Genomic DNA, 27065 nt, shown 5'->3' on the forward strand with positions numbered 1-27065 from the left:
TACCCTGTTTTTCCAAAACGCTGCAGTAAAAAGGTTTCATGTGAAGTGCACATATAATATTGGATGTCCTGTATGAGAACTGACGATTGTTTTTTCTACTTATTAGAATTGGACTCTTTATAGCACTTTACAATATGTTAATACCCTGTTTCTCCAAAACGCTGCAGTAAAAAGGTTACATGTGAAGTGCACATATAGTATGGGACGTCCTGTTTAAGAACTGACCGTTGTTTTTTTCTACTTATTGGAATTGGGCTCTTTATAGCACTTTATAATAGGTTAATACCCTGTTTCTCCGAAATTCTGCAGTAAAAAGGTTTCATGTGAAGTGCACATATAGTATGTGATGTCCTGTATAAGAACTAACCATTGTCTTTTTTTTCTACTTATTTGAATTGGGGTCTTTATAGCACTATGAATAATGTTAATATCCCGTTTCTCCAAAATGCTGCAGTAAAAAGGTTTCAAGTGAAGTACACATATAGTATGGGATGTCCTGTATAAGAACTGACCATTGTTTTTTTCTACTTATTTAAAATGGGGTCTTTATAACGTTTTGAATTACATTAATAACTTAATACTCCAAAACGCTGCAGTAAAAAGGTTTCACGTGAAGTACATATATAGTATGGGATGTCCTGTATAAGAACTGACCATTGTTTTTTTCTACTTATTTGAAATGGGGTCTTTATAGCACTTTATTTTATGTTAATACCCCATTTCTCTAAAATGCTGCAGTAAAAAGGTTTCATGTGAAGTACATATATAGTATGGGATGTCCTGTGTAAGAACTGACCATTGTTTTTTCCTACTTATTTGAAATGTAGTCTTTATAGCACTTTTTATTAGGTTATTACCCCGTTTCTCCAAAACAGTGCAGTAAAAAGATTTCATATGAAGTACACATATGGCATTGGATGTTCTGTACAGGAACTGATTATTGTTTTTGTCTACTTATTGGAAATTGGGTCTTTATAACACTGAGTAATGTTAATACCCAATTTCTCCAAAACACTGCAGTAACAAGTCTTTATTTGAAGTTTAGAAAGTGATTTCCTGTATCAGACCTGACTATTGTTTTTTTTTCTACATATTTTAAATGAGCATTTTTTTGTCCAAATTGCTTAAGTAAAAAGTATTCAGATGTAGTATATATGCATATAGCATGGGACATCCAGTATCAAACCAGATCAGTCTTTTATTTAACTTATGTCAAACAATGTATTTATAGCACTTTAAAGACTTTATAGCTCAATAATAGCACATTTCTCCAAAATGCTGCAGTAAGTTATTATGAGGTATCCATATAATATTGGATGTCCTGTCCATTGTTTTCTTCTGCTCACCTAAATGAGGTCTTTTACATGAGGTATGCATGTAAATCCTGTATCAGAACCAAACTTTGTTTTTTTTTCTACTTATTTCTTTATAGCACTTTAAAGTGTGTTAATGGTACATTTCTCCAAAATGCTGCAGTAAAACAGGCTTCATATGATGTATGCTTAGTATTTGACTTCCTGCATCTGATCTTATTGTTGTTCTATTCTACTTATAACAAATAATAAGGTCTTTACAGTCATCTAAAGTGTAATAATGCCCCATATCCCATATACTGAAAGAAGCATAACCTTTTAAATCCCCTTTAAATGAAATAAACATAAATTTGTAATTCAATGTTTTGTTGGACTACTTTATGATTGTTTTCACTTTCTGAGGTTAGCCACGTTGTATAAAATTGCATTTAACCCTAATTGCAATGTACTGTAGTTGGCTAGGAGAAGTAGAAACGCATTCTGTGTATTTAGAAATCGTATATTTATTCTGTCCGTTTGATCTGCTATAAAATCGTTTGAAGCAAAAAGATAAACTTGAGGAAATTAAAGGTAAGCCCAGAAACCAATTTCTTAAAATAACAACAGTCAAAAAAAGCTAATAAATTGTTTAATAAAGCATACGTGGGAGGAAAGGGGGATAAACTTATATTTCGTTGTTATCTCTCTGTTCAGGGCGAAATGGGTGCTCTGTGGAGCGCTCTCTGTGTGGCTGCTGATATTACCGTAATGATAATAATACGCGCGCACCGAAATATAAAGCGCGGCTGGCTTGACTGTGTTTTTCCGAACCGCGGCTATGGCAAGCCGAAGGTATCGGAAATACACTATTAATCAATCGCGTTTACAATTAAAACGCCGCATTAAACGGCGCTAATACCATTTCAAACGCCGCTAAAAACGCCGTTCTGGTTGCAAACGCCGCAAATAACGCGCGTAAACCTGTAAAAAACGCCGTTTTTAACGCCGTTTTAGTGTTAGTAAAAAGCGCGGCTTATGACGCGTTCCGCTTGCCACAAAACGCCGTTTAAAACGCCGTTTTAACCCCACTGAAACGCGCGTTATAAACGGCGCTTTCCTGAAGTATAATGAGCCACTCCCGCTGATTTCCACAGCCAGTAAGCTTGAGCTGCTCTCACCCAATCAACGATGAACAGAACCAGACAAGACTAATTCACCACTGATCGTGGCACTCTGAACTGATAGCAAATGCTTATTTACAAAGTACCTTTTAACATAGATAGATTCCACGTCTTTATGCTTGTTAATGTTCATTTTAGATAGATGGCATCAGCAGAAATGTATTTTTGGAAGTGCCTTGGCAAAAGTGACCGGGCATGTTGTTGTAACCCTTATTTCTGGCTGTTTACAGACCATTCTCTCCAACGTGGGCATCGCAAATAAACGCTGGATGGGTGATAATTCGTTTCTTTTATTTAATCTGGAGCATCGACATAACATTCACAAACAACATTACAACAGCATTGCATCTGCCGAATTCCTCCACTTCCTTTTTTCCCTCTCTCTCCTGCTTTCCAGTGCGCCTCCCTTAAAGGAGCCGGAGCACAACAATAAATTTCTCAACTAACACATATTAAACATTGTAACAGACATATTGAACGTAAATAGTTTAAGTAGATTCAATAACATTTTTACAGTTAAGTATTAATTAGCAAAATATAAATTAAAATAATGAATGAAATATAAAGTTACATTGACGTTACATTGACATAGCAGGTCTATGCAAACGCAAACTGACTTAATACTATTAGGGCTGGATGGGCAACATCAGTTGGAGGGCTAATGCAGATTTTAGCTCCAGCCCATCAAGCTCCTGCCAGCTTTAGTGGTCTTGAATACGTTGGTTAGCTTGTTTGGGTGCGTTTGATGTGCGTTATAGCAAAACTCCACAATGCCATCCCTGACAGGCCCTGCCCCAGACCTTATGACTGATTTTGGACCCTCCTGTTCCTTTCATTTAGGCTATTTGTTCACTTATTTGTTATTACTTTGCATTGCTGCCCAAGTTACTAGCTTAAGGCAGTATAATATATAGGTACTTTTATTGTAGTAGTAATACGCACAGTTTCATTTTTACTGGCTTTATCAATGAAGGTAGTACAACAATACCGTTTATATAAATGCGACAGATCTTTCAGTGCCAAGGGCTTTACATTATTTTAATGTATCCATTTTCTTGTCGGCTTAGTCCCTTTATTAATCCGAGGTCGCCACAGCGGAATGAACCGCCAACTTATCCAGCAAGTTTTTACGCAGCGGATGCGCATGCCCTTCTAGCCGCAACCCATCTCTGGGAAACGTTACATTATTTTATTCTCCTTATTTATTTCAGTTTTATTTCAAATAATAAATGTGTACAGTTTTAGGTAAAGACGTCAAACTATGCATGCAAGCTTACCACGGTTAGACTATTCTATACCGATAAATAAATAGTGAAATCAGCAAAATCATCACGCTTCACGTACACTAAAAAAAGTGTTCACGTAGCCGTACCCAACCAATATAAATGAGAAAAAGTTAAATGTTACAATAATGTCATTTAAAAAAAAAATAGTAGCTATTTGTGTTAATTAGTTAAATTTTAAAGCATTAGTGTAGACAGAAAAATACCTTAAAAAGATAGCTACCTAAATTCACAGTTATTACCGAGAGAATTGGTTAAATTTTGGCATGAATAACACGCAACTCTAGACTATATACCTTTTTTATAATTTTAAAGGTAAACATAAAGATTTATGTTAGGTTATGATAAGTGTGCAGTTGTCCGCTTTGCAAATGTAAAAACACCATCATGAACCATAGGCAGTTTGCATGTTCTCCCTGCGTTCGCGTGGGTTTCCTCTGTGTGCTCCGGTGTCCCCCACAGTCCACATGCGGTACATGTGAATTGAGTAGGCTAAATTGTCCGTAGTGTATGAATGTGTGAGAATGAGTGTTTGTGGATGTTCCCCAGGGTTGCGGCTGGAAGGGCATCCGCTGCGTAAAAACGTGCTGGATAAGTTGGCGGTTCATTCCGCTGTGGCGACCACGGGTTAATAAAGAGACTAAGCCGACAAGAATATGAATGAACGTTCTTTCTGTGTGGGATGTCTTGTGGGGGAAAACGGAGCATCCGGAAACCCACGCCAACACGAAAAAAAACATGCATCTCCACACAGAAATGCCAACTGACCCAATTCTGATCTGTCGACCAGCGACCATCTAGCTGTCCGAATTGTGCTGCGCCACCGTGACGCCTATTTATTAATTTATTTGCAAAATTACCTGTGGCTAAATTTTATTTAATAATTAAAAATTAAGATTAACGACGCTCCAGTCAAACGTTTAAATTTAAATAGCAGTTTTGTATCCAATGCATTAATTAAAGATTACAAAACAATTCTAAATGTTTTATTTAAAAATTGTAAAAACTGCTTGATTATTTAATCATTTGGTAAAATTAAATACAGATTAACACGTTAAATATTTAATTTATAACAATACTTTTTTTTTTAAAAATCACACAAAACACAAAAGTTAAGAATCATAAGTATTTAGCCTGGTCATTTATTGTAAAATATAACAATGTATATGAAACGCATATATCGGTCTTCTTGTTTACATTTAAATAAAATAAAATAGTGAAAATAATTAATTAATTTAATTGAATGTGCATTCATCTAAATTAAAGTTATTATTATTATTATTATTATTATTATTATTATTATTATGTCTTCACGATCTAACGAGCTACAATAACCACTTGTTTTAGAAATTTGCCTTTTTGTCCTACATCAAAGAGCATCAAAATGGAACACAAAAAAACAGCAAAAATGCAACGATCCTGAAGAGCATAAACAGCAAGCAAACCTTTTTTAAAAGACACAGGTGTTTAGTGCAAACTGCGTGAGCTCACCCTCAAGAGTACACTGTAAAAAATGTTACTTAGATCTAACTTATAAAAAGTGAGGCAAGTGGTTGCATCGGACGTTTTAGGTTGATTCAACTTCCAGCCTTTTTTAAGTATTTTAAACAATAAAACATTGCTTAAAACAAATGCAATAAAATTAAGTTGAGCCAACTAATATTTCTAAAATTACTCAAATCAGATAAACTTACTTTTTTTGTTAAACTTAACTTACTTATACATTGCTATAGGTTGACTGTACTCATTTTAATTAAGTATTATGAACTTAATGATCTAAATAAAATTAACCATGCATATGTCATTTAAAACTAATTTAATTGACTTCTGGCTGTAACCTCAGAAAATAAATCTTCGTTTCTATATTGTAAGCACAATATACACTAGTAAAAACAGATAAACAGACTTTCCTGTCAATAACAATTAAATAAGAATGGGAAGATGGATTAAAGACCATAACATGTATTCAATATCAATCGATGTTCCTTTTAATAGTGACTGCAAAATAGGCCATTAATGTGGCTACACGTACACAATACATAAATAAAAACATCAATAATACCAGATCCTATTGAGAAATCATCCAAGGCAACTCAGTGAGGAGATTTGCATATTTTGATGAAGATTTAGGATGCATAATGTCCAGTCCCACAAAGAGTCTCTAATATATCTCAAATGTATACAGTTTTGATGGATACTTGAAGTCGAGGACATCGGTAAGTCCAAACAGGAGCCATCATGCATTTGACAGGTTTGGCAAACCTCTGACAGTCCTATGATAATCCAAACTGTGTTGGGCTGATGGCAAATTTTTCCCGTGGGCAGCCGCATGCACCTCTGATTCCTCACAACTCTATTGGTAGAGACAAAAAGAAACAGGAGTTCAGGTGGTTGCTACCAAACAACATTAAATAGCTAAATACTAAATAGAAAATAACTACAAGTGAAGTTACAAAAGTCCAGTGAGAATGATGCATGGATGAAACACCTTAGTTTATCAGTTAAAAATTACCTTAGTTAAAATTACCTAACTTCTATTTAAAAATTAAAAAAAGGTTATAGAGGTTGTGTAATTACATTATTCCAGGTGTTTTTAGTTATCAAATTTTAAAGAAAACTGTGATTTTACTCAGTGTAACAGTGCATGTCATTGTGTTTTCCTGTCAATCAAAGAATTGTTAAAATTTAGGTATTACATTTTTTGTTTATTTTGGCAACTTATAAAGCATAAGAATGTGTATTTAATTTAGATATTAAAACTGTTTGAAAATGGCTATATGAAAATTATAGAATACAAGTTCTATAATTTAAATGTCATCTTCATTTTGCACCAAACTTTGCACGTCATAATACAAATTTTATTAAATAAATAAATAAATACATTGCCATTTTACACATTACATTAAGGTTTACATTAAATTTTTGCTAAAGCTACATTTAATTGACTTTTTCTTCAAATTTAATGTCACTGGCAAATGACAGTTCAGTGATTCAGTGTTATCAGTTAGCTTTATTGAAAGACTGACAAATAATAAGAAACTGCATTAGGATATTTTTTTTACTGTTTTTACTGTTGCACACATAAAAAATCTTCAGATATCAAATGTAAGTTAATTCTATGGAGCTCACTATTGTTTGCAATTTTACCAATGTTTTACTTGCCTGCAAATAATTATAGCTGTAGTTGTATCTAATGTTTTTCTTACCTGGATGTGAAGTTTGAAGATCCACAGGTAACAAAATTACTTTGGTATCTAAAGACCAAGAACATGCATTTTAGAATGAGGTGGATACAATTTAAATGGTTCTGTAAACATCAGTAGTAAATGTAATTTAAGTTAAAATAAATTGTAAATCTGTAATTTATTCACTATGCAGCATTGAAAAACTTATGGACTAAATCTCTAAAACACAAACTTTAAGTTATACTTTCTCTTACGTTAAACAAACTACTTAACTGTTGCATACGTTTCTGCATTTAATATCCATCCTTAATGTGCTGCTATAACTTAGGTGAGCTAACTTTAGCTAAGTTAGCGCTAGCAAACTGAACCCCCACACCCCGACCGCCCACCAGTGACCTTGTTAATCGGTTCTGCAACGTTAGTTATACCTACTAAGTGTTTTAAAACTACTTTCACTATTTTTTCTCAATAATATCACTTTTAATCGTTAGCATAAACTAGCGTTGGTTAGCGTTAGCCAACTTAGCTTTCCATGTGAGAGCAGTCTAACTGTTAACATACCTGAGGCTACAGTACAATTTACAAAGCTAAAACCTCACCTGCCTAGCGAAGACAGCAGTTTTGCATGACTTTACAATTATCATTCGGCTAAATTTGCAACTTACCTTGTTAATCAGATCCGCTGCTGGGAGCAGTTAATGTCGACCATTGCAGAAGCTGCGTCTGCCTGCTAAATCCCGGGCAATGAAAAAGGACCCAGATAGCAAATTACATCTGGCCCAGATATGGCCCACATCCCCCATTTTCTTCTGGCCCACATACCGCGCGGAATGACGGCGATGACTCAACCTGATTGTGGCTGACATAAGGATCCAAAAGTCAGCCACAACTGAACCAGATCTGGGCCATATCTCAAAAAAAGCATGGTCCATATCTGGGCCAGATGTGGCCCATATATTTTCTTAGATCTGGCCCAGCTACGGCCCATGCACATTCTCAAATCTGGTCCAGCTGCGGCCCATGCACTTTCTCAGATCTGGCCCACATACAGCCCATGCAGTTTCTCAGATCTGGCCCAGATGCGGCCCATGCAATTTCACAGATCTGGCCCAGATCTGGTTCAGTTGCGGCTGACTTTTGGGTTAGATGTGGCTCACATCTACATTTGGTAGCTATATAAATCACATTAAAAGGAATGCTTAGTTTAAATTGCTTTATTTAAAAAAATTGCTTTAAAGGAAGCATATAAATTGATAAATACAAATATATAATTTATATAAATTATATAAATAGATGCATACAAAAAAAAAAAACAACAGATTGATCAATGCAATACAAATAAATATATTAATTAGATAAATAAATGCATACAGAATTATCACAAATTAAATGCAAATAAATATATATAAAAGTTAAAATTAGGTAAGTGGATATACAGAATAAAAAGAACATACAAACACAAATGTATATACAAATTAGATAAATAGTTACAGAATAAACAGAAAATATATATATATTTTTTAATAAAATTCATATTAATTAAATTAACAAATATTTTATAACCATATAACCAGAACCAATAATTAAAAAGATATATAAAGGGCAATCCAAAAACAAGATCAGAGGCGAGGCAAGGGTCAAATAACAAATGATAATTACAGAAACAAGATAAACAAGTATGAGTAGACAGAACAAACACAGAAATCGCATATTTAACAAAAACATATTATTTAAATAATTACAACTAAATATTTATTAGCATCTACTCAGAACCAAAAAAAAAATTTAAAATAAATAAATAAAATAAACTGAAAATCCAACAGGGCAGTCCAAGAGTGAGGTCAGGGGCGAGCAAGGGTCAAATCCAAAAAAAAAAACAGTCCAATGCAAAACATCCTGAAAATAGGAGAAGACAACAATGAAAAGGTGCTGTTTGCATACAGGCACAACTCGATTAAAATTAAGGACTTTTAAGCACTTGTTTAAGCACCTATTTTTATTTAAGACTGACAAGCAACGTATTGAACACCTGAAATGTATTCTCAGCAATACATAAAAACATTCCATAGGAACTACCTATCGATTTATAAAAAATTTAAAATAATATTAATATAATATTTCATAGTATTAAACTTATTTTAAATGTGCTTGTGAAATTATTTTTTTTAATGTTTTCGTAGATGGAAAAAGAACTGAAAATTAAATTACATTAAATTAAAGGACTAGAAATACTATTATATTGCTAAAATAAAACAAATTTTAGTAAATAATACTAATACAGAGTAAAAGTACATGGTACTATTTTAGTTAGTTACATTTGGAAAAAAAATCGTATTTTCATTACGGACCTTTTTTAAGTGTAAACTTGTTTAAATGGTTTAATTGTTTAATTACAAGACTACATAAAAAGGAATTTGCACTAACAAAGGAAGTTTATTTTAAGGAAATATATTTTCAAGCTTGGGAAGGTTTTACGTATATGATGAAAAGATGTAAAAATTTAAAATGTAGCCTTTTATTTACACATTTTACACAGTTTTTCTTTGTCTGCTCATTCTGTGTCTGCCTTTACAATCTGGCAAATTTGTTGCTTAAATAACCTTTATAGTACTTGGATTTTTTTTTTTACATAATTATAAACAAATGACTTTACAAAAAAAAAATATTTAAAAAATAATAAAACAAATGACTTCATTTCATTTGAGGTATTTGAAATATTTGTTTACATTTTCTACATTTTTCAAAGCAGTGTTTTAAAAGCCTTATTGTTTATTTTGATAAATGTAACAACAGATTGCTTTGACCTGTAATGCCTGTACAATTTAGTGACGCTTTAAGACAGACTATGTATAAATCATACAAATACCTCATTCAAAAACGTTTCCAGCATACCAACCCTGTGACGTCAGACACAGCAATATTCCAAGATGGGGGTGCCTTTGTGCTAAAAGCTCTTGTGAAACATGCCCTTTTCATCAAAATTGTTACATTAATCAAGTTTGGTTAATATATTTTTATTAAATCGGAAAGCAATTTACGAAATAATGTAAACTCGATTGACTGCATCACTTCTACTACAAGACACTGGGAAGAATTTTTGCTAGGCGATGTAGGAAGATCTGACACTCAAAGTTTTCTCCATCAATTCATAGTCTGAAATCTTGGTAATTAGTGAAGGTACCTTTGAACTGACCGCAGATCTTGATGTGGTCTTTCTTGATTTGGTCTTCTCCACTTTCGATCCTTCCCTGGGTTCATCTTTACAAGGAACCTGCTGAATGGAAAAAAAAACTTAATGATAAAAACCTGGACTATATCATGCTCTAAAATGTTTGAAATAAAAGCAGCATAAAGGGACAAGCTTGTGGTGGAGGTTTGCTAGAAAAACCTGTGAGAGAGGATGTTGTGTGTGAGTCAGACTGAGACAGACTGTTGTATGAATGTGTGTTTTTGAGTGTATGAATGTGAGAATGCATTCACAAGAGTGTGTGTTAGTTTGAGGATTTTGCTAGGGTCCAACAGAGTAATTTGTTTAGTTAAGTTGTTTAAAATTATTTTCATTGATTAAATACTTGTCCATATATAGATGTAAAGAATAACCAAAAGAAATAATGCATTAAAATGTCATTATATTTTATATTCAATCTGCAAATCATTTGTTGTGAAATTTGAATGACTTCCATTCAGTATATAAATATAATAAATTAGAATAAGAATAAAACAATAGAACTCTATAAAAAAATACTTCCTATCAAAATAAAGCAGGTGCTTTTACCTTAAGGAACTTTATTAGTATGGTCCCTGCCTCCAGTTAGTTCAACTTCAGATACCTCCATAATCTGTACTGTGGTGCTTCATTTGGTTCTTGACTTAAGAGTAACTGGTGTCGCATTCCCGGTCCATCACAATCTGAGCTAGAAGGACAATATGACAAAAGACAAGACAAATATGAATACACATAACATACAGAATAAAACATTTAAAGATATAGTTTACTATTCTGCCACCATTTATTCATCCTCTACTTGTTTCAAAGCAGTTTGAATCTGTTCAACACTAAAGCAGATATTTTGAAGAATGTTAGAAACCTGTAACTATTGATATACATAGTAGGAAAAACTGGGTTTGTGTTCATTCATTTTCTTTTTAGCTTCATCCCTTTATTAATCTGGGGTCACCACAGTGGAATGAACAGCCAACTTATCCAGCATATGTTTTATGCAGCAGATACTCTTCCAGCTGCAACACATCACTGGGAAAAACCCATACACTCTCATTTACACACATTCACTATGGACAATTTAGCTTACCCAATTCACCTGTACCGCATGTCTTGTGGGGAAAACCGGAGCACCCGGAGGAGGCCCACGCCAACACGTGGAGAACATACAAACTTCACACAGAAATGCCAACTTACCCAGCCGAGGCTCGAACCAGAAACATCTTTGCTGGGAGGCAACAGAGCTATCCACTGTACCATCGCACCGCCTGAGTTTATGTTCAACAGAACAAAAAAAATATTTTGAAACAAGTGGAGGATAAAAGATGTCATTATTATGTCATTATTAGATTTTTTAAATAAGCTATGACCTCACACAGTGATAAAATAGCAGCAATAAATCTTGTAATATTTTAATAATAAATAAAACATAAAATATATTATTTCAGTTCCCAACAACCAGTCTGACATATACAAGTTACAAAATATGTACAATATTGTACCTGGTGTGCTTGATGATGAAGTCAAACAATTAGTAATGCACTGATGTGAGAGTTGTCCTTTCCTTCAGCTTGCATCCTTGCATGATTCCTTTCTTTTCTGTAACAAATTAATACAATACAATCTATTTATAAAAATATTATTTTTACTTGCCACAAAACCATTTGTTTGGACTTGATACATATGTACAAGATTAATGGTGCAATTTAATTTCCAGGCTGTTTTGAAGTAACATAAAACATAAGATATGGATTTTAAGCTTATTTAACACAATTGATTTTATTTTTTTAACAAGGTTTAATATTTCATAACACACTTAGCCTTCTTTTTTAGCTAATTAATTTCCTTCATAAGTCATTTAACATCATGTTTCAACTTTGAATTTTTTAAAAATGTTTTGGCTCTAAAAAAATTTTTTAATGCAGACCAGTCTCAACAGTGGCCAGAATGAACCACATAACGTTACTCTGCAAACTTTTGCTGAAACTTGATAAAACACACATTAACAAGCAAATCAAGATCATTAGGATTAACGTTACCAAAAAGAGACTGTTCGTTCGGTGTTTGAGCTAAAACCAGTACAAAAGCAGAACTCGGCACCTATTACAACTGTATAAAACGGACAGCATATGATTCATTCATTCAAGCTCCCGTTTCGACGCTGTTCTTCATATAACACGTCTTATTGTTCATTTCAATTGTAACTTAAATGAATTTGTTAAAACCCCGAGCACAATCAACTTAACAGATTAACGTTACTGAACTGACGGCGGCCATCATTCTTAGCCGTTTTTAGCCATATTATCCACATATAAGTTACAGTTTTATTACTATTCAAAACAGGGGCTTTTCTAACAATAAAACATTACCTGACGACAAATATCTCACAAATATGATTTTAAAATAATAACTTACCCGATAAAAAGAAGATGAAATGGCGGACTTGACTTCACTTCCTCGTTTGAAAAAAATAACCGTCATTCACGAGGCTCCGCCCACTCCACCGTAATGCAAGGATGAAGCGAAACACATATTCGCCACCAGGGGGCAGTTTATGATTATGTTTAATAAATATATAAATATAAATATAAATATATATATATATATATATATATATATATATATATATATATATATATATAATAGTATATATATATATATATATATATATATATATATATATATATATATATATATATATATATATATATATATATATAATAGTATATATATATTAGGGTAAGGGTAATTAGGCAAGTTATTTTATAAAAATGACTTGTTCTGAAACTGTAGAAAAATATATAGCTTAAAGGGGTTAATAATTTTGACCTTAAAACACTTAAAAAAAAAAAACTGCTTTTATTCTAGTCGAAGACTTTCTCCAGAAGAAAAGATATTATCAGACACATTGTGAACATGTCCTTGCTCTGTTATGTAACATGCTGTAATTCTAGAATATTTACTGTTAATTTTAATATTCAGTAGCTTGTTATATAAAAACTATAACACTTTAAGATATATTTACAATTAACTAATTGCTAATTAACATGCTTATTAATAGCATATTGTCTATAAAATTTGTTGACGCTGTTACAGGTGCACACACACAGAACCAGCATAGACTTTTGGGCCTTTCTATGTTGAGTTTGCATGTTGTTTCTGTTGGTTTCCTCTAGTTTCTTCTATAGTGCAAAAATTTGCAGTATAAGTGAATTTTGGATAAACTAAATTTGCTGTAGTTTGTGATTAAGATAATGTGTGGTGTTTCCCAGCACTGAGGATTGTACCCTCAGGGCTGTGTTGCAGAAGCATTAGTATCTGATTGCAGACGTGCATATGCAAGCTGAGACACACAGTTTGACATGCAATGTCAGAAACAATGCACTCAAATAGAGCTAGTGACATCAAAGTGAGGGGTCGGGTTAGGAGCGGGGTTAGGTGTGCGCATTAAAATTGGTCAGATTAATTTTTATAATTTTTTGTGTTCTGTAGAATAAGTAAATAAAACTTTGTGTTGTTTACAAAGATCAGCTTATTCACGAACACATTCATGTTATTCACATTCTACTGCTCAGTTCTCTGACATTTTTTTCTATATAGTTATTTTATTCATAAACAAAACATTTATGTCTATTTAATATTCAAATTAAATAAAAAAGAACAATGTTGTATGTGGCATTTAATCAAACAAAATCATTATAAAAATGTAGAATTGCAAAAAATAACACCAAGAAAACAGCACTTTAATTCAGCATTATTAGATTATGAATTCATTTGTAAAATTGTTCATTAAAAAGTAGTACTAATAGCAAATTAAATCCACCCAGTAGGTGGCGGTAGGACACTGTCTTAATTCATTCAAATGGAGAAACTGAACAAAACATTAATGGATCAAAACATAATAAATAATGAAACTCATTGCATTTATAGACATACCAGGTAATATGAAAAAAAATATATGAATTTTACTCATGCTGGAACATTTACATATAACAGATAATATAAACTTATATTCATAGCAGCCCTAAAGTAAAAATAAATCCATTTTTGAGGAAATAAACTGAATTAATATGTGATAAGGTTACAAACATATACTTTCCCGGATAAGCAATAGCTTATTCCTATTCTTAATAACCTAAAGAATCATTTTCAATCACAGAAAGTCTTATTTAGAACATGCAATTTTATTATTTTCAGAGAAGGTGTAGCGCTCTCACTGCCTGATGAGGGACAATAATGTTAATAAAACACAGGAAACACAGAACTGCTGCTGCTTCACATCAGAGTCTGTGTATTGTTTGAGAGAAAAGCCCCTCCCACTCATTAGGTATGCAGTCCACAGGCAGAAGTAGCCGATCGGAAAAATGTAAATCCTTGCATCACATTACATTAATTTACAATACTTATTTTCTATTTTCTACTTCATAAAACGAAAGTGTACAGACTTAGAAAGACAAATTAACTTTGATTTTCAATTTCTAACAATTTGTAACCACTTCAAAGGCTCCCGTTAATTTAAAGTTAAACCGGAACTAAAAATACACTACACGCACTACAACCGATGTGTCACACGCGGGCCACATCTGGCCCACATACAGCAGGCCACAACTCACACTACACCCGGCGTTACACATACGGGCCACATCTGGCCCACATACAGCAGGCCACAACTCACACTACACCCGGCGTGACACATACGGGCCACATCTGGCCCACATACAGCAGGCCACAACTCACACTACACCCGGTGTGACACATAAGGGCCACATCTGGCCCACATACAGCAGGCCACAACTCACACTACACCCGGTGTGACACATACGGGCCACATCTGGCCCACATACAGCAGGCCACAACTCACACTACACCCGGTGTGACACATACGGGCCACATCTGGCCCATATACAGCAAGCCACAACTCACACTACACCCGGGGTGTCACACACGGGCCACATCTGGCCCACATACAGCAGGCCACAACTCACACTACACCCGGTGTGACACATACGGGCCACATCTGGCCCACATACAGCAGGCCACAACTCACACTACACCCGGTGTGACACATACGGGCCACATCTGGCCCATATGTCTCCTGCCATTGCCAGAAGTGAGCCATATGTGCCTTAGTTGGCCCAGATGTGGCCCAGAACTGTATGCTATCTGGGGAGTCATGCCAAACTATTAAAATCACGTTTTATGAACACCTGCCCACATCGACAGCTGCTCTAATAAATTGTCTGTGTCAACTCACTTTTATAACATTTATTCTACACAATAACCACGTAAAAAAATCTACTCAAATAAATTGCATTAGTTTTATTCAAAATATACAGTTATATAAAAACTGATATATTTTAAGTAAAGAGGAAGCAAATTTAATTTTTTTGGTATAAAACAAATAAAATTAACTAGATTGCAATTATTTAAAGTAGATAGAACCAACTTTGTGAGTGTAGCACTTTTTACAGTGTAAAGGCGGGGCTCCTTACTGCATAATCAGATTGTTGTCTTAGTCTGCTACAATGACTGTATTTTTTTTTATTTCTCTTTAAAATAACTGGCTGCTAAAATATTTTAAATAAACGACAATACAACGAAATCATGTTTAAAAAACATTTTAGGGTCAATAATAGCCTCCTTGAGTTTTTTTTTTTATTGTAACAAATCACTATAAAATGACTTAATTAATCCTACCATAACTTTACCCTATAATTAACCTATAGTTAAGTTTTTAAAGTGCACTTTAAACTGATATATTAAAAATATCTAGTATTAAAATAGTTATTAAAACTATTATGTTAGAAATGTGATATAAAGAGAGTGTCAATATATACTGACACTCTTTTTTACTGACCAGAATTCTATTGCATATAACAATTAGGAATATATATCAACATATTTTATGATGTTATTACCTTAAATTGTGATATTTTTGTTAATACAGTCTATGTGTATGAGTTAGCAGGTGGTTCAGTAGCTGCTAACTCATACTCATACATACGCTGCACCTCACTTTCACTTCGCAAACGGGAGAGCACGATTTTTTCGCAGAACTTGCTGTTTTAAAAGACAGAAACAGTTTAAACAGCCTAAACGCAGATGTTAGGCATTATTTAATATATTATTACAACATTTAATTATTTTAAGACTTTAGATGACATTGATGTTTGTAATTATTTTGAACGCATGGAATAACACTATTTTTGTACGCTAAATCCAGCACCGCCCGCTCCTTTCCCAATAATGTCAAGACACAGATGCATTGCTTACTGTCAAAGACAATATTTTTTCGTTATGACATAATTCGTTTCCTTTTTAATTTAAATATTTCATTGAAATCTAAATGTAATAAAACACATCAGCACCAAGGAAAAATCAGACGCTCAAAACATAATCTATAAAATTGCAAATATATGTCAAAAGATTGTAAGACAATACATTTGGTGAAGCATTAGGCTAATTAAATCCTCACTTTCCACTGACTGAAAATCATCCTCCCGCACAGCTGAGTGGACAGGCTCAAGCAAAAATATATATTTTTCTTAGAAAAAAAATATTTAAAAAAAAAATTTCGTATAGTTTTTCTCTTTGTTTCAATAATTTTGATGTTCAGTTATTTTCTAGAGAAAATATAAGAACGAATAACATTTGAGATGCTTCAAATCCGCTATATGCTTCAACAATGCCGAATCACTAATTCGGTTGTCAAAATAAATAAAATAAATAAAAATTAATAAAAATTTTTATTATTCTAGCCTAAATAACATTAATATTATACTAATGTTATAACATTAAAGTGAAATATTCAGTATCAGAGAAGCCTGTTTTAAACTGTTTTCCATGTTGTACCGGTCAATTACAATTTAATTAATTTAATCAAATAATTTATGCGCAGGACAGGCGTTTACAAGTTCGTATTCGCAACAGCACTGAACATGCCCACATTACCATACTCAGTTGAAAGGTGAAATAACTCAAACTCCTTGTGAGAATGGAGATGTCTGCTTATTTAAGCCAGTCTGTAAAATAAAATTCCATGCGAGATTACTGCGCAGCAGCTGGATCTAATCTGTCTGATGAAACGAGACAATTTCCATGGCTCATGTGCTAATAATGAGACTGTCTCCACTCCGTGCAGGGGATCATATTTGTCTAATTAGATTTACACTCAAATGTCTAAATTAAGTTTTTCTGTTTTAAAGAGCATTTACTCATTTTGAACCTTGTATTAAGCAATAGTAATCTGAATGGTAATTTTTGCGGAAAAACGCTTTAAAACACACAAACGCACACCTTTATTTGTTGTCATTCTTTCTTGCTTTGAATATATCACACACCGTTTAATCAGTTATCAGTTTAAATTATGTAATAAATAAATAAATGAATAAATAAATAAAAATAAATAAATAAATAAATAAAAACCAGCATTAATTTGCTCCCTCATGTTGGGTACAGTGCGTACTGCAGGCCCCACTGCACATATACAGACCCATGTCACAGACACATTTTTTACTAAATAACCTAGACTATACTATAAAGTAAGACCTTGCCTCTTCAGAAAGAATTTGGAGAGATGAGGTTCCCGCGTCAGTACAGGTGCACACACGCAGCAGCAGAGGCGCACTCAACTCACACGGGAGAAAACTGTACTAGTTAACATAAAGACTAGCAGCCTAATTCATTACATGATTTGGTAAACTAATTCTTTGAATACAACTCTCTTGAGCTCTAAAAGGAAAAAAAATGCAAAAAAAAACGTGCTGTTAAATTAATATTAGCAGAGACGCAACTGCCAGTCATTTGTACATCAGGTTTTTTTTTCATATTGGAGTAGCCTAATAAAATGTTTAGTGGGACACTGCACATTATCACAGTAAGCTACACTATAATTAATATTTAAATGTATTATATTCATTATTATTAACATTATTAAAATTAAACTTAAATTGACATAACGCAGAACCCTTTTAAATGTTTGCTTTCATTTTGACATAGCTAAAGCGCATTAACAGTTGTGAAAGAAACATCCCATTATGCAGCAACAGTCAAGTTAGGGCACTTAAAAATGCCTTTTGCGTTTAAATGGAACATACGAAAATATATTTTAGGCCTATTTTAACAGCTAAAATACAGTTATCATATCGATATTGTTTTGATAGCTCATGGCCCTAAATAAAGAAAATGTAACCTGAAAACAAGCTATTACAATAGGCTTAGCAAATAAATAAAATCAAAAAATAAAACATAATGGTTTATGATGGCGTTTTTACAAATGCCAACCGGACAATATCAAGAAAAGAAACCACACTTATTATAGCCTAACATAAATCTTTACTTTTACCTTTAAAACTATGAAAAAAAAGTTATATACTCAGGTGAGTTACCTGCGTGTTATGTATGACAAAATTTAACCAATTCTCACGGTAATAACTAAATGTATCTTTTTTTAGGTATTTTTCTGGCTAATGCCTTAAATGTAACTAAGTAACACAAATAGCTACCGTTTTTTTATTTTTTTAAATGACATTTATATTGGTTGGGTAAGGCTACGTGAAGCGTGATGACTTCCCAGCTAACATAAGACCAGCGGGCCACTGGCGGCCCGCCGGCGGCAAAGTCGGCGGTCCACCGGCAGGCGCCGTCCGCGGTCCACCGGCAATTTCCTCATCGTTATTCCAGCGGCCCACCAGCGGCTGCCGCCGCTTTTCCGACGGTGGTCCGCCATCGGATCGCTGGTTTTAAATAAGTGTTAGCTGGCGGCCCACGGTCGGTCCACAGGTCATTTTTAAATATTGTTTTAGCCTGTACAATTGCATTTAATATTAATTTGTCCAATAATTAAATCAAGTACAAAATACTTAATCATTATAAAATTTATTCATAATACTACATAACGAGCATACGTTAAACACTTAGATTATGGTGACTTGTTTCAAAAACACATACGTTAACAAATATAACAAAATAAATATAAAATGCATATAAACTACATAAAATTACGCTTTACAGTAGTTTCATTATGTTAAAGGGTTAAATATGAACTAAGTATCACCAATACTTGTACAGCATAATTAATGTACAGCATTTACTAATGCATTAATAAAATCCAAACTCATGCTTGTTAACTTTAGCTTATAAATTGTGAATTAAAATGAAAAAACAATGAACAACTTTTTTACCATTTACCAACATTAGCAAAGATGAATAAATACTGTAATAAATGCATTGGTTACGTTAGTAAATACATTAACATTAACTAATACATACAACCTTATTGAAAAGTGTTACCCATACAACAATAAGTTTGTCTATAATAAAAAGACAAACTTTGAGACTTATCATTATATATAAAAATAAACTATAAAAAACATTATAACATTATAAATTTTTTTATTATTTATAATTTAACATTATTATAATTATTTATTATAATATATTATAACATTAATATAACATTTAACATTAATATAAATAACATAAAAAATAATTACATTGTGAATAAATATTAACATATTACAATAAATGTAAACATTATTATTACAAAATCAAACTGTAAAATATCTGGAAGTTATTAAGAACTACACTGGGGCAGCACAGTGGCTCAGACTGTCACCTCACAGCAAAAAGGTTGGTGGTTCAAGTCCCGGTTGGGTCAGTTGGCATTACTGTGTGGAGTTTGCATGTTCTCCCTGTTTTGGTGTGGGTCTCCACCACAGTCCAAACACATGCGCAATACTGTGTAGGTGAATTTGAACATTGTGTAGAAGTGTCTGTGAATGCGAGAGTGTATGGGTGTTTCACAGTGCTGGGTTGCAGCTGAGAGGCCATTTGCTGTGTAAAACATATGCCAAAGTAATATCCAGATTCTTCCGCTGTGGCGACCCCTGATATTAAGCTGAAGGAAAATGCAGTTTCTTTTGTCTGCCCCCTCATGATTAGCAGATCCTAATAAAAATGTCTTGGAGGCTCCCTTCCGCTGTCTCTCTTGTAGCAGGCTTCTTTCTTATCCTGAAATAACAGAATCATCAATCATCATTTTTGTCCATCATCAGTAACTAGGTCACTATAAACAATAATGTTTGTATTTTTATTGTCTTTTATTGGACATCAAGACTGAATTGATTTGATTGATTAAATTAATTTACAGTTAAGTAACACTAAAATATGTTTACAGTTTAAAATAATAATTTTCAATGTCAATACATTTTAAAATGTATTTGGTAACATTTTATTTTGATGGTCCATCTGAGTATTAGTAGACTGTCTGCTTAATATCTGCTGATACTGCTCCTTCAACAGACATTAAACTGACAAGAAAAAAACTTTGCAACTACATGTCAACTTACACTAACCCAACCTAACCACAACCCTAACCTAACAGACAACTTATAATCTAATAAGAATTAGTTGGCATGTAAATGCAGTATAACTTAAACTCAACAAACGGACCCGCAAAATAAAGTGTGACCATGCAATTTATTAATGTGAGGTCAAAGCTGATTTGTCAGCATTATTACTCCAGTGTCAGAGGACTCTTCAAAAATCATTCTAATAGGATAATTTCCTGCAGGTTATTAATATTAACATTAATATATATTACTAACAGATCTGCACAAAACACCACAGTCCTTAGCAAATATTTAATGGTGCATGCTGTTTATGTGCAAATTAAGCTTACATGAGTTTTTAAAATAACATGTAAAGTGAAACCTCTGATAAGATTGTAAAGCAATTTGGGTCCACATTACTTTATAGTGCTACATAAATGCTTATAGTATACATTTATTTGCAGCTAAGAATGTCTAAATCATCTTACAGATATGAATGGCAATGATCTGTTTGCAAACATTTAAAATAAGAAATGAAAAACGTCAAAGTGTCAGTCTATTGTAATATCATTTACTACTTCTGATGGATATTTACTTATTGAAGGATATTTGCAGAACAACTGTAAAGAGTCAGTAAAAAAATTGACAAATCAACATGTCAAAATTGAAACAGTGGCACAGGATTGCAGCCAGGTTCGTAACTTATTCTGTTGTGCTCTGCACTATTTGTATTGTATTGGTATTTTAGAGCTTTTGTGTTTGCAGTGCAATTTAACCACAGTTAAATTCAGAAGTGATCTGGTTGAGGAGAGTTAATGCATGGAATTTTTAACATGGACATCTAGTGCATAAAGGGAACATATCTCAAAGCATTATGAATATTTCAAAATAAATACATTTTGAATTGAAATCTACATCAATTTCCAGATCTTTGTTTTAAAGAACTGCCACTCTGACACACACTGTCATTTGCTCATTACTGTCTGTCAGTCAGTCAAAACTTTACTTACATATAAATATGTTCAGCAGCTGATTGGCTCTAGAACCATTGGGCCCCTTTTAAGATGCTGTTGAAAACAAAAGAAAAAGAGAAAAAAGACATGACATAAATAAATATGAGTTGTTCATCATGCATGTACCAAAAAAATTATATTAATTTTTGGGCTTAAGAATGAGTTTAAGTGTAAGGGACCTAAAAATATATATTTTAAATGTGAATCCTAAAATGTAATTCATGGCTGTAATTTAAAGCTGAATTTTCAGCAACATTATTTAAATCTTATGTCACTTTATCCTTCAGAAATCATTCTAAGATGTTGATTTAGCATTTAAGACTGAACTAATATGTTGATTATCAAATGGTGCTGATTTGCTGTTTAAGAAACATTTCTGATTATTATGAATGTTAAAAACAGATGTGATGGCAAATACTTGTGTAAGCTATTTTCTTTTTTTTCCAGGATGTATTGTTTATTGTTGAATAGACCCTAGACCTTAAACGGTCATGTATACTACTGCAGTCAGTGAGATTTTTTAAGAAATGCATACTTATTAAACAAGGATGCATAAAACTGATCAGAAAAGAGTTAACATTTTTGATTCAAATACTGTTCAATTTAAACTTTCTATTCATTAATGAATTCTGAAATAACAAAACATAATAAAAATAAGAAATATTGCTTGATCAGCAGCAAATTATAAATACAATATTACATTTTGGACTGGAGCACTGGTGCTGTAAATTCAGCTTTGAGAAAAGCAAAGTAAAAATTTGTTTAAAACCACTCATTTACGTTTGCATGTCAAAACCTTAAAATAACTGCAATCAAGACATGTATCAGATGCATGATAATATAGGGATTTATTATGAAAAATGCAAATGAATCTATTTAACAATTAATTATAGTCTTACCTGTGTTTCCTCCATCTCTGTGATCAGCTCCCTTCATCTTGGCTCTTCTATTTTGTTGTAGGGGCAATTTTGTCACTCCTGAAACAACAGAGCACTTTTTGAAATCAATATTAGTTTACATTACTGTGAAATATCAAAGTAAGTTAACACATGTGTACTAACTTTAACGTTTTAATTTGCTCTCCTTGACAGTAAAGTGCATATTTTAGGATAAATAAAGTAGACTACCTCCAATAAAACATTGACAAACCTCTCATGTACACATAAAGATGTAATTAAATGCCAAAACTTGAATAAACAAGAGCTAGTAGCCTAATGCTAACGTTTCCTCTGCTAAGATGCTAACGGACTTTTTCCAAAGACACAACCGTCTCTATAAAATACATATTCAACTGAAACATGTCAATTGTCAGTAAGAAAGGTGTCGGAAACAGTTGTATGTAACATTTGCATGATTTTAGCGACTTAACTTACCTGAAATTAGTGAAAACTGCCGCATGAGAGAAGTGCTGTTGACGGTCAGGGGTCGTGTCGTGTCGTGTCGTTGCTCCATTTCCATGACAACGCTCTCTGCTGCAGTGCTGGAATAAGGCTCGGTAATGCACACTTTAAAGTAATGCAGCCTGAACGCAGCATTTACATAAACATTTAAACAATTTAAAAACAATTTAAATAATGGCATTTAATTTTAAATCTTGATTTTTAAACGTATTTTTTTGTGTTATGCTGATTTCACTATACCGGTATAGAATATAGTCTAACCGGGTTAGCTTGCATGTGTGGGCATAGTTTGATGTCTTTACTTAAAACTTTTAACACTTATTATTTGAAATAAAACGAAAATAAATAAGGAGAATAAAATAATGTAAAGCACTTGTTTGGCGCTGAAAGATCTGTCTCATTTATATAAACAGCATCGTTGCACTACCTAATTCATTGATGTAATAATGAAACTGTGCGTATTATTATTACTATAAAAGTATATTATACTGCCTTAAGTCAGTAACTTGGGCAGCAATGCAAAGTAATAACAAATAAGTGAATAAATAGCCTAAATGAAAGGAACAAGAGGGTCCAAAATCAGTCATAAGGTCTGCCCTATTAAAATGCCCCTGGCGCAGGGCCTGTCAGGGATGGCATTGTGGAGTTTTGCTATAACGCACATCAAACGCACCCAAACAAGCTAACCAACGTATTCAAGACCACTAAAGCTGGCAGGAGCTTGATGGGCTGGAGCTAAAATCTGCATTAGCCCTCCAACTGATGTTGCCCATCCAGCCCTAATAGTATTAAGTCAGTTTGCGTTTGCATAGACCTGCTATGTCAATGTAACGTCAATGTAACTTTACATTTTATTCATTATTTTAATTTATATTTTGCTAATTAATACTTAACTGTAAAAATGTTATTGAATCTACTTAAACTATTTACGTTCAATATGTCTGTTACAATGTTTAATATGTGTTAGTTGAGAAAGTTATTGTTGTGCTCCGGCTCCTTTAAGGGAGGCGCACTGGAAAGCAGGAGAGAGAGGGAAAAAAGGAAGTGGAGGAATTCGGCAGATGCAATGCTGTTGTAATGTTGTTTGTGAATGTTATGTCGATGCTCCAGATTAAATAAAAGAAACGAATTATCACCCTGGTATCCAGCGTTTATTTGCGATGCCCACGTTGAAGAGAATGGTCTGTAAACAGCCAGAAATAAGGGTTACAACAACATGCCCGGTCACTTTTGCCAAGGCACTTCCAAAAATACATTTCTGCTGATGCCATCTATCTAAAATGAACATTAACAAGCATAAAGACGTGGAATCTATCTATGTTAAAAGGTACTTTGTAAATAAGCATTTGCTATCAGTTCAGAGTGCCACGATCAGTGGTGAATTAGTCTTGTCTGGTTCTGTTCATCGTTGATTGGGTGAGAGCAGCTCAAGCTTACTGGCTGTGGAAATCAGCGGGAGTGGCTCATTATACTTCAGGAAAGCGCCGTTCATAACGCGCGTTTCAGTGGGGTTACGCCCTATTCACACGGGGCGTCAGCGTCAACGCTTCCCATTCACTTTGAATGGGTGACAACAGGCGTTGCCGAACTGCATTGTGGATCCGTCGGCGCCGCTTCAGGAGCGTTCCTCGCTGCAGAAGTTGGGACCAGCTCAACTTTTCAAGCGCCGACGGAAGCGTCAGCCAATCAGATCGCTGTATGCAAATACACCAGCTCAGACAGTGGCCTATGCTGACTGAATTTCATTGGCTGACGCTTCTATGACGGTCGTTTCAGCTCCAACTTCAGACACGCCCTCTGTCAAGCGTTGACGCTGAAGCCCCGTGTGAATAGGGCGTCAAAACGGCGTTTTAAACGGCGTTTTGTGGCAAGCGGAATGCGTCATAAGCCGCGCTTTTTACTAACACTAAAACGGCGTTAAAAACGGCGTTTTTTACAGGTTTACGCGCGTTATTTGCGGCGTTTGCAACCAGAACGGCGTTTTTAGCGGCGTTTGAAATGGTATTAGCGCCGTTTAATGCGGCGTTTTAATTGTAAACGCGATTGATTAATAGTGTATTTACGATACCTTCGGCTTGCCATACGCGGCTGGCTTGACCGCAGTCATATTCAGTCTAGTGCACTTGTTACGCGGATGTTGAGGAAGTGGTGTTTAGTGGCATTGGATGAGGATCATCCGCACTTGATTCAGCACCGTGAGAAAAAGAATCAAATGCCGCGCTGCTATGGACACAGCAGGCGTATCGCACACGGATCCGCTCGATGACTATGAGCTAATACATCGCATAGGCAGCGGGACATACGGAGATGTTTTTAAGGTAGGAAATCGATAGAAAATGTCTTGTACAAACAATTTTCGTGAACACTATGTGTCAGTGATGTAAAATAAAGAAAATATTACTATAACGATTTAAAATAGCCAATGTTTCCACCTCAAAAAAATCCAGATTAGTAAAAGTGTCATTTGTCATTTTGGTACCACTAACAGGGTAACAAACAGTGGCTCACATGCCTCATGCCTCACGTACACTGTTTATATATTGTCTATTAGCAAATTTAATTTACGCATTGTTTTTTAAAACACTTTCTTGCAGAACATTAATATGTTTGAACTTCACCGTATGTGATGTATTGTCAGACGGTTTCTCTGTTATGCTTTCAACTTTCACATCCCATTCACTTTGATGTTCAGGAACGCCCAGAGAGCATGCGATTCTGCTTACGTTCTGTAGGCTACTGTAAGCTACCTTTGCTGCTTCCTGATCAGATAGAAATCATGATATTTTACTGAAACATTATCTAGCAAATCAAATTTGTTCCTAAACTTAACTCTTTGTTGTCAAAACATTTAGACTTAATAATATCAGGGCATGAAAAACAGTACTTTTTGCATGCAAGGAACTGAGGAAAGAATTAATAAAATCGTTTTAAATCTCTATGCACAGTTTTGTCTTGCTGAAATGTCTTTGTGTATCTTACAGTAATCTTATTTTGATTGGCTAGATTTCCCATTTCATATCACTGTGACTGAATAAATTACAGTCATGGCCTTGATAGCTAAGAAAGACCTATTACAGGATGTGATTTGGTTCAGCAGGAAAGAAAACAGGAAATGAGTATTGGTACATGTCTCTACCTTTCTAGTGTGTGCTCATCCACTATTGGCTGATGGTTACTGTGGTTACACACTGACAGCTTTTTTTTTTGTCTTGGACCACACTGGCATATGTGCTTGATAAATTGTTTTATAATAGTTTGGTGGTGAGTGGTTGTAGATTGTTTCACGTGCTGTTGACACAAAATTAAAGGGATAGTTTATGCAAAACGTAAAATTCTGTCATCACTTACTCACCCTTTACTTTTTCCAAACCTGTTTTGTTTACATCTTTCTTCAGAATGTGTTCGGTAGTGTTTAACAGAATAAAGAAACTTATAAGAGTTGTTTCAACTTGAGAGTGAGTAAATGGTGAGTAAATAAAACAATTTTGGTAAACTAGCTCTTTAAATACAAATGAAATGTACAAAATTGAAACATCAAAAGGACATTATCATTAAGGACATTATGTATATTAAATTTGTTGGCAAAATATTCTAATGTTGATGTTTTGTTTATAAAATATAATATTGAAAGTGAGGTGACAACAGTTCTTATAATGGCTTGATACTCTGCAGGCTTTTAAAAGAACCAGGAAGAAGCTAAACTATATCTAAATCTGATTACCGCAAAAAGGTCTGATGTCAACACATGTTGGTTTTTGCAGAAGCACAATGACAATAAATTAATATGCTAAACCAACAACTTTGTTTATCTTTATAGGCCCGTAGCATCAAGACTTCAGTCATTGCAGCCATTAAAGTGGTCAAACTGGACCCTGGTAGGTCTTTTTTATTTAAATTCTCATTTGTATTTTATTGATATTGTAATACATTCATGTAATTTTCAGCAGATGTCGGCAATATTGAGTAGTTGCTTTTGCATTTTATGATTTTAAACTATCCATTAGCAGGCAAAGTCAACCAAACCCCTCCAGCTCTTTTTTTGTACTTAATGTACCTCCTAGGAATTTAAAGGGAACGTTAAACTGCACACACACCACACAAAACACACACACACACACACACATATATATATATATATATATATATATATATATATATAT

General features: G+C 33.8%; 1 protein-coding gene and 1 long non-coding RNA gene across 2 annotated transcripts in view; one reads left to right on the forward strand and one right to left on the reverse strand.

Annotated features, from left to right (window-relative positions):
- Positions 1 to 19916: 19916 nt before the first annotated feature.
- On the reverse strand, positions 19917 to 22963 carry LOC141379884 (uncharacterized). Its single transcript, XR_012396825.1, has 4 exons — positions 22879 to 22963; positions 22405 to 22482; positions 21503 to 21559; positions 19917 to 20172 (listed from the first exon to the last, which is right to left on the reverse strand). It is a non-coding gene; the product is annotated as an uncharacterized lncRNA (long non-coding RNA).
- A 2044-nt stretch (positions 22964 to 25007) lies between these two features.
- map4k6 (mitogen-activated protein kinase kinase kinase kinase 6) overlaps positions 25008 to 27065 on the forward strand; it is a gene marked incomplete at its 5' end in the record, with an annotated part of 40607 nt that continues 38549 nt past the window's right edge. The window contains 2 exon segments of the mRNA NM_001045260.2: positions 25008 to 25223; positions 26723 to 26780. Of these exon segments, the coding sequence (NP_001038725.1) occupies positions 25131 to 25223; positions 26723 to 26780 (151 nt within the window).

This window comes from Danio rerio, chromosome 21 (genome assembly GCF_049306965.1).
Source record: "Danio rerio strain Tuebingen ecotype United States chromosome 21, GRCz12tu, whole genome shotgun sequence".
In the NCBI taxonomy this organism is placed as follows: Eukaryota; Metazoa; Chordata; class Actinopteri; order Cypriniformes; family Danionidae; genus Danio; species Danio rerio.